Source organism: Cheilinus undulatus, linkage group 6 (assembly GCF_018320785.1).
Source record: "Cheilinus undulatus linkage group 6, ASM1832078v1, whole genome shotgun sequence".
Lineage (NCBI taxonomy): Eukaryota > Metazoa > Chordata > Actinopteri > Labriformes > Labridae > Cheilinus > Cheilinus undulatus.
In genome coordinates, this window is record NC_054870.1 from 1851161 (window position 1) to 1865565 (window position 14405).

A 14405-nucleotide genomic window follows, 5' to 3' on the forward strand; every position below is an offset into this window, starting at 1 on the left:
AAATTCATACCTCAAAAGACCTGAGTCTCCTGAGGAAGAAGAGCCGGCTCTGCCCCTTCCAGTACAGGGCATCTGTATTTGCAGTCCAGTTCAGTTTGTTGTCAAGGTGCACCCCTAAGTACTTATAGGTTTGTACCTCTTCAGTGTCCTCTCCTCTGATGGTGACAGGCAGGAACTGGGGCTTAGATCTCCTAAAGTCAATGACCATCTCCTTGGTCTTGGAGGTGTTCAGCAGGAGACAGTTCTCAGAGCTCCAGCCACTGAAGGCCCTCATCAGGTCCCTGTACCCCCCTTCTTGCCCATTCCTAATACATGTCACAATAGCAGCATTGTCAGAATATGTCTGAATGTGTCAGGACCCAGACCTGTACTTAAAATCCACAGTGTACAGGGTGAGCAGGAATGGGGCCAGAACAGTTCCCTGTGGAGCCAGGTGTTGCTCACTGCCATCGTTGAGACACAGTTTCCCAGCCTGACGAACTGCAGCCGCCCTGTGAGGTAGTTTGTAATCCAGGAAGTGAAGGAGGGATCAACCCCCATATCTTCAAGCTTGTTTCAAAGAAGGAGGGGCTGAATGGTGTTAAATGCTCTTGAAAAGTCCAAGAACATAATCCTTATATATCCACCTGGTACATCCAAGTGCGAGTGGACCCAGTGGAGCATGTAGAGCACCACGTCATCCACTCCTGACTGGAGGGGACACTTGTGAAGGAGATGGCCTCCTCCTCTCTTTCTTCTCTGTCAGTCATTCTTTTATAGACCCGCCTCATCAGCATGCATCCAAACTAAAAAAAATAAAACATATTTTTTAATGTGTTAATGGTAATAACTTAGATTTATCTACAAAACACACAGAAAATAGGGGTGGAAAGTAACTAATTACATTTACTCAAGTTGTTGTATTTGAGTAGTGGTTTTTGTGTACTTGTATTTTTTTGAGTACTTTTCAAAATCACTACTTTTACTTAAGTGTATTTTGAGAGAAGTTTTGTGCTTCACTAAATTTTAAAAAGCAATAAGTACTGAGTAAAAAAACACTAAAAGCCAAAATGAGGCGATTCTAGCTTTCAGCCAACAATAAAATGACCAGAAGTTTGACTTTAACAGCACATGACGGTCAGTAGTGAGAGGATGATTCCACTTTTCATACAAAAACAGCTGCTGCATCTGACTTTAGGTTAAGTTCACCTTATAAAAAACAACCTGGTTATAGATCATCAGCTCCATGTCCACAGACACAAAAATGAAGCATACCAAGAAAAGAACACTGTCCCTACTGTGAAACATGGAGGAGGCTCTGTTATGTTCTGGGGCTGCTTTGCTGCATCTGGCACAGGGTGTCTTGAATCTGTGCAGGGTACAATGAAATCTCAAGACTATCAAGGTATTCTAGAGAGAAAAATGTACAGCCCAGTGTCAGAAAGCTTGGTCTCAGTCGCAGGTCATGGGTCTTGCAACAGGATACTGACCCAAAACACACAGCTAAAAACAGCCAAAAATGGCTAAGAGCAAAACATTGGACTATTCTGAAGTGACCTTCTATGAGCCCTGATCTAAATCCTATTGAACATGTGGAAGGAGCTGAAACATGGCATCTGGAGAAGGCACCCTTCAAACCTGAGACAACTGGAGCAGTTTGCTCATGAGGAGTGGGGCCAAAATACCAGCTGAGAGTGAGTTTGTTGAGTTTGTCATGAGTTTGTTTTTTAAAATAATTCTGTTGAACCAGAATTCAAAAGCAATGTCTGATTTTCATTGGTTAATTTCATTGAATTTTTATTTATTATCACTTTTGTCAGATTGAAGTTATTTCTGTGACCACTGTGGGTTTTTCTTTCATTAACAGAGGGATACCAACTATTTTGTCCACGTGTGTATATTCCAGGATGTGGTGCATCCCTGGGAACAATAACTTTGGATCTGAAATAAACTGTTTAAGAAATATAGCTTTTGGAAAAAAAATGGTCTCGTGGCACAACTCGCCCCTGGTGCAGGATAAGTTGTGCCTTTGGGGAGAATACATAGGGGTAAACTGTGCCAGTGATTACTGAAGATTATTGAAGTAAAACAGAACATTTTAATCTCATAAACTGTAATGCTATATAAAAGCAAGACAAATTCAATACCAAATTACTCATTTAGGGTTTGTTTAGATATCATCACCCTATTAAACTAATGGCATAAGTCATATTTTCTAGTTTTCGGGAAAACACAAAAAAACCTTAAAACACATTATATGATATTTGTGAATCATTTCAGGCAACAAGGCTTTGGCAATAGATGCCTGTTGACATACATAGAACACTGTCAGTCAACTATATAACATATATGAATAAAGTGATTTAGGCCAATTTCTGAACATCTCATTGTGACTTAGGCCACTTAAAAACTGAATAAAACTGCTCTGTAATAACAGTGCAAACTCAAAACTGAAATCAGTGTTCGCTAAATTAAACAAATGGCAGGTAAATCAAACACTGATGAGGCATGCCCATCTCCCCACTCATCCAGCCGTTCTTGGCCCTTCTTTGTTGGGCTCTAGGTGTGTAGATTTCGGTGTGTGGTTGTGTGGATTTGTTAGGGTGGGTGTGTCAGTGTGTCTCTGGGTGTGTGGGTCTGGGTGAGAGGGTGTGTAGGTTAGGGTCTAGGTCTGTTGGTCTGGGATTTGTGTCTCTGGGTGTGTGGGTCTGGATTTGTGGGTATTTGGGTCTGGTTGTGTGGGTGTCAGGGCTTGGGTGTGTCTGAGGGTCTGGGTTTGTGGGTGTGCCACTGGCACAACTTAACCCAGGCCCTTTGGCACAAATCACCCCACTCCCCCTAGAGAATTTATTTTAAAATATGATTTCAATCTCACCAAACTGCCTTGTAAGCTTTCAAAATACCATCAAAAAGTGTTGCTATTCTGGAAATTATTTTACAGTCACAACTTCACACCTCATAATACTCCTTTATGGAACAATAGATAAATCCTCCACAGAGGGAAGTCCATTTTTTTATCGGGACTGGATGAACAAAAATCTTTGGTGTATAATGGACCTTTTTGATATAAATGGGAACATAATAGAGTATAATGAAATATGTCAAAAATATGATTTTGCTTTTAACCTGAGAGAATTTCACTCTCTCGTCAATGCTATTCCCTATTCATTCCTTAGTTTGGCAAAAAACACATTCAAAAATTCACAATTCCCAACTTATCTCCCCACAGCTTCAATAGATGGAATTCATTTTCTTGGCAATAACTGCTCAAATAAATACATAAGGCCTGTTTTAACTAATTATTCTCAGTTCCCTCGGAATAATATTTGTAACATTTTTGCCCAAATGACTCTTTCAAAACTAAGAGAAAAGTTCTTTAAATATCCAGAGACACAAGAAATCCACTACAAAATAATGAATAATATCTACCCTTCAAATGAATTTTTGAGGTTAAGATTTGGCTTCGAGAACAACAAATGTGTGTTTTGCAAGCAAGACATTGAGACAACAGAGCATATATTTATCTCATGCTCTCATACCCAGTCATTCTGGAAACAAGTCAGAATGGTTACATAGCAAAGTCACTACAAGAATTATTTCAGATTATAATGCTATTATGTTTGGTGTTTCACTAAAAAATAAGAAAATTGACATTTTTTTAATGTATTCCTCATTATGGCAAAATTTTTCATACACAAGGCTAAGTTCATAAAAGATCCACCATATTTCTCAGCCTCTATAATGAAATTCAACTATATATCAAGTCCCTTAAACTGATGAAAGAGCTTTATGATCTACTGAAATGACCTCACAATTGAAGTGTCTTAAACGTCTACTTAAAATAATCCTGGAACAAGACAGAGATGTTTCAAAGTTAAATGCAAAGCCGGAACTACACTCCAGACATGGCTGCTGCACTGTGTCACTCCGCCCAGTGGTTTACTCAAGAAATAGTTCTGAGTATTTGCTTGATGTGTCGTAATGTTACATAATTATATGTTATTTCTTCATAGCGTGGTTTAGGTCACAACTTGTCCACGAGAGCGTTTTCGAGTTGTTGGATTCTGTATTTGATGAGTTTGATGAGTGAAAGCAAAAAATAGCACGTTAGCTGTGCAGCTGGTATATCGGTCCCCCCAGATCTAGAACCAGCTTGCACCGACAACTAAAGGAAACGAACCTATTACTAAGACTATAGGAATTATGGCAATGGGCGAATTTGCCAAAATTATGAAGTATCCCTTTAAGTAGCTCACCAGCCATTTTAACGAGACATCATGAAAGCCATATTTCTGCAATTAGCAATAAGGATATTATGATCAACTGTGTCGAAAGCTTTTGAGAGGTCTAAGAATATGCCAAGAGAGATTTTTTTGTTTATATCTGAAGAGATTTTATGGATGAGCTGTTAAAGGGCCATTTCTATTGACATTTTTTTCCGAAAACCATACTGATGACTATAAAGTATATTATTTTCATCCAAGTGTTTTTGAATTCTTGAATACATGAGTTTCTCAAGAACCTTAGAAAAACATGGCAAAACAGACATGGGGCGGTGACACTGCTGGGGTCACCTGATTTGAATAGCAGCGTGACTTTAGTTACTTTAAGCTCGTTAGGCACAAACCGTGTCTGAGTGATAAAGATAAAACATGGGTCAAGGGCTCAACAACAGAAGAAGCTACCAACTTAACCACGCTTGGCCTTATTTCATCATGACCTGCAGCAGAATCTTTGATTTTCATAATGATGTCCTCTACTTCACTATAGGTAGGAGGGTCAAACGTACTGATAGTGGGATATTGCTCTGTGATATTTACTGGAGGGGATTTGTCTGTATTTTGTATATTCCTTGCCAAAACTGTACCAATTTTTACAAAGTATTCATTGAAGTTATTTGTGATCTCCAGAGGTTTAGCAAATTCTGTCAAACCATCAGATAACTGAGATGGAACTGATGTAAATGCGTCCTTTTATTCAATAATGCAGTAACGAGGTTCCATGTTGGTTTTATATCATTGCGAGATTGTTTACAATTTTAAGAGAAATAGTTCTTTTTAGCGATTTGTAGTAATTTAGTAAAATAGTTCTTGTATTTTTTTGTATTCATTTTAATAGAAGATCTCTGTAGACCTCAAATAATCCAGGGCTAACACTTTTTTGACTTGCATTTTGTGTTAAACTGAACAAGTGGAAAACATTTGTCAAAAATGGATGTAAATAATTCAATAAATAAAATATAGGCAGATTTGGCATCCTGATTATTGAGAACCTCCTCCTATGATACCTCCTTCATCAATGCAGAAAAGACTTCTTTGTTTCTCACAGTGAACCTACCACATTTTCTCCTCTTATCACATTTGTCTTTTGGGGTAGTAGTACTTAAGAAAAACTGACATATCGGAAAGTGATCAGAAATATCAGTTAGCAGTAATCCAGAGCCGACAATATGCTCAAAATAATTTGTAAATATACTGTCTATTAAAGTTGCTGATGTATTTGTTATCCTGGTTGGCTTGTAAACCAGAGGGTAAAAATAGGATGCGTATAAAGAGTTTAGGAACTAATTTGGTAAATCTGATTCCTTTTTAAGTCAATGGATGTTAAAGTCTCCTAGGAGAATGCAAACTTTAACCTTGTTACTTATTAGCTCCACAGTAGAAGAAAAAACATCATTAAACAATTTAACATCAGTATCAGGAGGTCTATAAATACAGCCAATTATTACAATTTTTCCACTGAAAATACTCATAGATGGTATTTCAGTAAAAAGAGATTCAACATTAATTTTCTCTAAGCCAGGGCTCAGATCTGCCCTCTCAATGCGGTGGAAACTGTTCTCAACAAAGATTGAAACTCCTCCCCCTTATAGTAGATCACTAGGCTGCTTAAATTAATAAAAACGACTGACTGATAAACTACTGTGACTGTGTATGTTTTAGTACATCAGAAGGACCTGCAAACGCTTTCCATGGTACTGACCAAAGGGTAGCACTTTAACGCAGCAGCGGGCTGGCTGCTATGGCTGCAGAGCAGCGACATTAACCACGGTTAAATAAAAGACCAAAATCTACAGTCTTTCCCAAACAGAGGTTGCGTTAACCGAATATTCTCCGACATGGACTGATTTTTTGAAGGATGACGGAGAACTTTGAAGGCTGTCCGTTACTTTGATGGGCTGGAATGATGAGGATGAGCCTGCATTTCAGCACACACAGACAGTCATAGACCTTTTTCCATTTTGCACACATGGACTATCAAGAAGGTTATTTAATCTATTTAAAATCTTGTACCCAGTGGGCTCTCTCACTGATCTCGACATCGTAAATTAATGAAAGCCCCTCGGTCTCTGTGCTGACAGCGCACTGAGAGGCTGCTGCAGGTGTTAGTACACAGGTCGGCATGTATATGGGGAGAGATTTGTCTCAAAATTATGCACAAATATATATATATATATATATATATATATATATATATATATATATCTACGATTTAAACGTGTTTTTCAGATCCACAAAAACCACAAATATATCCACAATGTCCATAAATATATCCAAAAGATCCACAAATATATCCACAAAAACCACAAATATATCCATGATTTACACATGTGTTTTTTAACTTTGTGTGTGCATTTATCATTTGCAAATCTTCAATTCTGCTTGTGAATTGTCGAAAGTACGTTTGTGGATCAACCGGCTCACGCATTTATTTTTGAGACAAACATCACGCAGTTTTGAAGAGATTCACACACACAAGTGGAGCATAGATATTCACATGTGTGGTAAAGCGCCGCTGGTCGGTGGTGTTGCTGACTCCGTTGAGAGCGTAGACGGGTTTGGTGACCCGGTAGCGGTCCGCGTTGTGTTGGACGACTTCTGGCTAGCGAGCTAATGAACGAACAATGGCTCAAGCTAAGTCAAGGTGTCACTGCAGTGTGCCTTTCTGCACATCTAACAAACAGCGGCAGCATTATTTAACGTTTCGCGGCTTCCCCAGTGATTTGGCTGAAAGAAGAAAGTGGATTCAGCTTATTCGCCGTGACAAAGGTCCGGACTTCAATGTTCTTTGCACATTTTCCATCATAATAAATATTTTATAACAATTAACTATTAATCAATTAGTTGAGAAAGCAGTGACTATTTAATCAACCATGGAAATGGCAGATAAATAGCCCTGAAATGCTGGCTGCTTATCAAATATAGAACAGGCTTAGAAAAGACTCACTTTCATTGTGACTCTCCCCAGTTATTCCACTGAAAACAAGAAGGCACAGCTCCGATTTTCAGCCGCTTTCTCTCACCACCAATGCTAGCCGCGGTGTCGTTTTCCTCTGTGAAGTGCCGGCTACATACGAAGGTACTCCGTGAAGAACATTGAAGTCCGGACCTTTGTCACGGCGAATAAGCTGAATCCACTTTCTTCTTTCAGCCAAATCACTGGGGAAGCCGCGAAACGTTAAATAATGCTGCCGCTGTTTGTTAGATGTGCAGAAAGGCACACTGCAGTGACACCTTGACTTAGCTTGAGCCATTATTCGTTCATTAGCTCGCTAGCCAGAAGTCGTCCAACACAACGCGGACCGCTACTGGGTCACCAAACCCGTCTACGCTCTCAACAGAGTCAGCAACACCACCGACCAGCGGCGCTTTACCACACATGTGAATATCTATGCTCCACTTGTGTGAGTGAATCTCTTCAAAACTGCGTGATGTTTGTCTCAAAAATAAATGATTGATCCAGTTGATCCACAAATGCACTCTCGACAATTCACAAGCAAAATTGAAGATTTGCAAATGATAAATGCACACACAAAGTTAAAAAAAACATGTGTAAATCGTGGATATATTTGTTGATCTTGTGGATATATTTGTGGATCTGAAAAACACGGGTAAATCGTGGATATATATATTTGTTCATAATTTTGAGACAAATCTCTCCCCATAGCTGCATGGTAGTGAAGGGTCTTTATCGGGACAGTAGCTGGATGGGAGTGATGGGTCTTTGTCGGGACAGTAGCTGGATGGGAGTGATGGGTCTTTGTTGGGACGGTAGCTGGATGGGTGTGATGGGTCTTTGGTGGGACGGTAGCTGGATGGGGGTGATGGGTCTTTGTTGGGATGGTAGCTGGATGGGAGTGATGGGTCTTTGTTGGGACGTTAGCTGGATTGGAGTGATGGGTCTTTGTTGGGACGATAGCTGGATGGGTGTGATGGTTCATTTTGGGACGATAGCTGGATGGGAGAGATTTGTCTTTTTTTCAAAGGTAGTTGGATGGGAATGATGGGTCTTTGTCGGGACAGTAGCTGGATTAGAGTGATGTGTCTTTTTTGGGATGGTAGCGGGATGGGAGTGATGGGTCTTTGTTGGGACGGTAGCTGGATGGAAGAGACGGGTCTTTGTTGGGACAATAGCTGGATGGGAGAGATTGGTCTTTTTTTCCAAGGTAGCTGGATGGGAATGATGGGTCTTTGTTGGGACAATAGCTGGATGGGTGTGATGGGTCTTTGTTGGGATGGTAGCTGGATGGGAGTGATGGGTCTTTGTTGGGACAATAGCTGGATGGGTGTGATGGGTCTTTGTTGGGATGGTAGCTGGATGGGAGTGATGGGTCTTTGTTGGGACGGTAGCTGGATTGTAGTGATGGGTCTTTGTTGGGACGATAGCTGGATGGGAGAGATGTGTCTTTTTTTCGAAGGTAGTTGGATGGGAATGATGGGTCTTTGTCGGGACGGTTGCTGGATTGTAGTGATGGGTCTTTGTCCGGACGGTAGCTGGATGGAAGAGACGGGTCTTTGTTGTGACGGTAGTTGGATGGGAGAGATTGGTCTTTTTTTCAAAGGTAGCTGGATGGGAATGTTGGGTCTTTGTCCGGACAGTAGCTGGATGGAAGTTATGGGTCTTTGTTGGGACTGTAGCTGGATGGGAGTGATGGGTCTTTGTTGGGACGATAGCTGGATGGGTGTGATGGTTCTTTGTTGGGACGATAGCTGGATGGGAGAGATTGTTTTTTTTTTTTGAAGTTAGCTGGATGGGAATGATGGGTCTTTGTCGGGTCATATGTGGAGGCAGTATTGAGTACTGTTTTATTTCAGTAAATATTCTGTGGAATAGAATTTACCTGAAATGTTTAAAGAACTCAGCAGGGAAGCCATCAAGTGTTGGTGATTTGTGGTTTGGCATGAGACAGAGTGCAGTAGAAAGTTCTTCATGAGTTATTGGAGCTTCTAGTGCAGAGATATGATCTTGATTGAGTTGGGGTAGATAAATGTTAAAAAATGAGAGGATGTCTTCTTGGTTTGGGTTGTTTTCTGATGAATATGAATGTGCATAAAATACCTTGAATGTATCATTTATTTCTTCAGGTGAGCTTGCTGGCTTCCCTGCTGAATTCTTGATGGTAGAAATAGTTGTCTTTTCTTTATTTTGCTTTATTTGGTTTTCTAAGTATTTGCCAGATTTATTATTATGATTGAAATGTTTCTGTCTGAGTCTGTGTATGTGGAAATTAGCTTTTTTATTCAGGATTTCATTCAGTTTAAATTTGTATTTTCTAAGTTCACAATGGGATTCTTCTGTTGGGTTGTTAGCGATGATGTCCTCTAAATGTTTGACTTTTTGTTCCAGTTTAGTTTCTTGTTGCTGTTCTTTCTTTCTTTTTTTAATGATTATGCCTCTTAATACTGCTTTACCTGTTTCCCATAAAATAGATGGAGATGACTTTGGGGAATCATTTATTTCCAGGAAGGATGCCCACTCTTTTCTAATGAGACTGTCAAACTCTGAATCTGTTAGGAGGGATGTATTGAAGCGCCATCTGGTGGTGGGTTTGTATGAAGTGGTTTTATTCCATGTGAATGTCACTGGAGCATGATCACTGATGATGATGGGGTGCAATTTTAATTCTAAAATATTATATATAATTGAATTGCTGGTAAAGAATAGATCAATGCATGAGAAAGAATAGTGAACCGGCGAGAAGAATGAATATTGTCTTGTAGATGGATGTTGAAGCCGCCAACTATTGCCAAGACCCAGGTCACTCATAGACTGTTTCAGATGACTGCCAGGTTCGTTTGTTTCTGCTATTACTTCGGTCTATGGATGGGTCAATGACTGTGTTGAAATCTCCTCCTATGATGACTGGACAGTTGGAGTTGTTGGAGATGGATGAGAAGAAGCTATGAAAAAATGATGGGCCATCAGAGTTTGGGCCATAGACATTGCCGAGTGTGATGGGGTTATTGTTGATTGATATATTTATTATTATGAAACGTCCTTCTGGGTCTGTAACTGTAAAATTATAGACAAATGAAACTTTATTGTTAATCAGAATAGAAACCCCTCTCTGTTTGCTGTTATAGTTTAAGGAGAAATCATGGCTGAATTGTGATGATTTTAATTTATCTTGGTCTGAGTCAGTAAGATGAGTTTCTTGTAATAAACAGACATCTGCTTTTAATTTGGCCAAGTGGTTAATTATTTTTATTCTTTTTGCCTGAGAACCAATTCCCCTTATATGTTCCCAGTTAGGAATTTTAGTGATGTCATTTTCAAGGAAGAGGATGAGTTTAAATTTGTGACTATGTATTGTCTATGTGTATGTATGAGTGTATTTGAGAGAATAAATAACTGTATAGTGCCTGTGTGTATGTGGTTAGGGTGTGTGTGTCTGTGGGTGTGTGGGTGTGTGTGAGGGTGTGTGTGTCTTTGTGAGGCTCTTTCATGTCCAGCTTCACCCACACTCTGTGTTTATTCAATCATAAAAACAAGTTACAGCAGTAAAAGTTTTTTTCAATGAAAAACAGGGGGTTATGGAACCATACTTGCCTTTAAAGGGTGAAAATTTCCAAAATATCGTCATTATTTTATATGTATATTTCAGGCTGAAGTACTTTAACAAGATTGACCCATTTAAAGTGGAAAAAATATTAATGGACCATATTTTTACAGCAGTTTTGGGGAGGTAGCTGATTTCTGCCCAAAGGAACAAATTAAGCTGGATTTTAAAGGATCCTCCGAGGGTTAAGTAAATAAAATGATAAGTTAAGAGTAGTCTGTTTTAACATGTTTTTAAAAATGTATGACTCTCACTCAGCTCCGACATCTATCCGTTAAAAACTAAAACTAATGAAAACTAAACTAAAACGACGCATTTTTGCAAAATAAAAACTAAACTAAACTAACAAACCAGCAGTCAAAATTAATAAAAACTAAACTGAAATTGAACACAGAAAGTGAAAGCGAAATAAAAATAAAAACTACTGAAAAATCCAAAACTATTATAACCTTACTTCATGGTGACTACTTGATTCTGTAGCATGTTGTTTAACTGAAGGATTAGCCTAGAAATAGAGCATTACACATTATGAAATGCCACCTCAAAACTTACTGTATAAGATGATATTATTTATTTATCTATCTTCATCACTTTCTCTCTCCTATCAGTTTTATGTGACCCTCCTTTGTACCCTCCCAGAAATCCAGGACCCCTCTCGCACACACACGGCTAAGGCTTTCTGCTCAGGCTCGTGCACGGGCAGCTAAACAGGACCTCCAGCTGCTCTCTGTAGCGGCCATAGCAGATTAGTGTGTGAGCAACAGGCAGCTGGAGCTGAACCGAGCTGAACCTCTCCGTGCAGGAAAGCCCTCTGCAAACATGGTGAGTAAACATTCTTTGTCCAGGCTACCACTCATGATTGCCCTCAGACTCTCGCCGTCATCTCCGTTATTTTATTTTACCTCCACAATAATTTACTACAGATGTTCAGATAGATACAGTTGAACCGTTTGATTTGGTGGAGGATATAAAAGAGAGAAACTCAACCACACTCTGGTTGTCTTTGTGTGTATTAAGTCTGTGTGTCATGAATAAAGCTGAGGAGAATGGGCTTTCCTGCTTATTCACTTCATTGATAAAATTAGGGTGTTGCTATGACACCTGATGACGTCACACTGCATGTTTACTGTTGTGGTTTGTGTGCATGTTTACGCTCCTGTGATAAAATCATTCAAAGATAATTTTGATGTTTAAATTAAATCAAACCTTTTCTGAAGAATGTTGAAAATGTTGGCAGTAAAACTGACTTTTAGAGTTGATCCTAGATTACTGTCATTTCATGTGATCCTGCATCATGTGTGAGGATTAGGACCAGAGCAGGGACCAAATGGAAACCCGAGACCTCCCATCCCCACCAACCCACCACATACCTTTGAACCCAGTATTCTGTTAAGCAGGAATGCAGCCTTTCATTGTATCCAGATGGGACCCGGCACAACCAATCACAGTTTGTGTTTTTGAAACTGCCCCTCTCAGATCTGCTCCACTGTTACCCCTGTTCTTTCTCTGTAGGCTGGGAAAATTCAGAGTCTGACAGAGGAGGAGAGGAGCCACCTTTTACCCCTGCTACGCAGCACTCAGTGGGTTGAGGTTGTGGGACGGGACGCCATTTACAAAGAATTTATCTTTAAAGATTTTAACCAGGTACCAAACACATGCATTCTAATTTAGCAGCTTAAAATGTTAAATAAATGCTAACTGGTGATTAAAAGATATATATATTTTGCTTTCAGGCGTTTGGTTTCATGTCCAGAGTGGCTCTACAAGCAGAGAAGATGGATCATCATCCGGAGTGGTTTAATGTTTATAATAAGGTATAAAATAGAGCTGGTCAGGGTTTTGGGGTTCATCATGTTTTTTTCTAGGCGCAGCAGGGAGGTTATCTGTTCAAGGGTTTGAAAAACTTTACTCTTCTCGTTCAGCATCAGCCACAAGACAGGCAGAGTAAGTAGAGAGTAAGTAAGTGAGTATGGTCAGCACATCAGTGTTAATTTTGGCAGCTATTTTAAATTTTACTCTTAGTTTTGATCTTTAAATGAAATGCATTTTAGTTTTAGTCACATTTTAGTCATTTCTATCCTTTTTAGTTTTAGTCTAGTTTTAGTCGATGAAAACTCAAAACATTTTAGTGTAGTTTTAATCCTTAAAAAGTCCTCACATTTTAGTTTTATCTTTTAGTCCAACATTTATTCGATAAACATCTAAGCTAACATCAGTTCGATTTCGATTCTTTAGGATGCGATTCAATTCGATATCTATTCAATATATTGATTTAAATGCTTTGATGTTAATTCAGTTAGAAGTCGAAATACAAAATGACCTGTTGAAAATTTTTAATAATTATTTTCATGCCCATGTGAACAAATGTAGTTGGTCACCTCACATTTTTTAGCAATAAAACATCTGAAAATAAAAATTTGCACGATAATAACTTATTGTGCATAAGGAGTACAAAACTAAAAAACATGCCAGTTCTGTACAAACACTGAAAAATTAAAGTGTATGTAAACTTCAATAATATTTCTTTCCTCTTGGAAATTGTGATAAACCTCACATAACATGGTTATGGTTGGTTGTTGTTTGGCTGAGTGCGGCCTCCGTCCATACAACGCAAATCACACACAAAGTGACCCCCACTGGCCAGGAGGTAAATCGATTCAGAGGATTTGCTGAATGGATATTGAATTGAGGGGGGAAATATTGCGATGCATCGATTAATCGATATTTTTACCCACCCCTAGCTGAGAGGCAGAATAACTACAGATGTGTCATTTTTCGACAGATTTACCCACAGTGGAGAACTATCACGGATTTTGAATGTCCGACGAAAACTGAAATACATTTAAGTCTAGTTTAAGACTTAAACTTAGTTTTAGTGAGTCCCTGCAGGTTTAAAATATAGAGTTATTCTTGCAGCAGGCTTACAGTTAAAACATATTCCCAGCACAGCAGGGTTTCCACCTCAGATGGCCACTGTTTTATAACTAGAAGTCAGATCTGCTGCAGACAGGTATGGCTTTGTTGAAACACATTTGTGATGTTGAATGTTTATTGGTGGGAAGGCTAGGAAGATTTTCTTAAAGTATGGTGGCAGCTTCTGAAGCAAACATATTTAAATAAGTTTAAATAAAAAGTTCTCACCATTTTGCCCTCTCTGCTCCGTCTTACTTGGTTGACCAGGTCCAGATTACTCTCAGCACACATGACTGCGGGGGGCTGTCCCAGCGGGACATCACTCTGGCTACCTTCATTGACCAGGCCTCGCTGATGTGATCAATGACAAAACTTCAACAGCTGTAGTGCTGGGAGTCTCAGATCTTCACTTCTTCATTCCCCTTTACAAATCCTCAAGGATGTGACTTGAAAACGTAAAGAAATAAGCCTATTACAGTGTTGTGGCATGACACTAAGTGATAGACTCTATGGGCCAAATTTACCCTTAAATGCAGTTTTTAATGTCAGCTTCCTGATTATAATCAGTGTTGTGTTCTGTGCCAAATGTTTTCTAAATCACTGTCTGTGAATGTTTTTCTTGTTTTTGGCATTGCAGAAAAAAACAGAGAAATAAATTTCTTATCAGACTTAA

At 39.2% G+C, this 14405-nt stretch overlaps 1 protein-coding gene across 1 annotated transcript; it reads left to right on the forward strand.

The window, feature by feature from the left end:
- The first annotated feature begins 11512 nt into the window (after positions 1-11512).
- Positions 11513-14400, forward strand: pcbd1 (pterin-4 alpha-carbinolamine dehydratase/dimerization cofactor of hepatocyte nuclear factor 1 alpha). Its single transcript, XM_041789327.1, has 4 exons — positions 11513-11641; positions 12332-12463; positions 12553-12633; positions 14000-14400. The coding sequence occupies exons 1-4, from the start codon at positions 11639-11641 to the stop codon at positions 14090-14092; spliced, it is 309 nt and encodes a 102-aa protein (XP_041645261.1). The 5' UTR covers positions 11513-11638; the 3' UTR covers positions 14093-14400.
- The last annotated feature ends 5 nt before the right edge of the window (positions 14401-14405 follow it).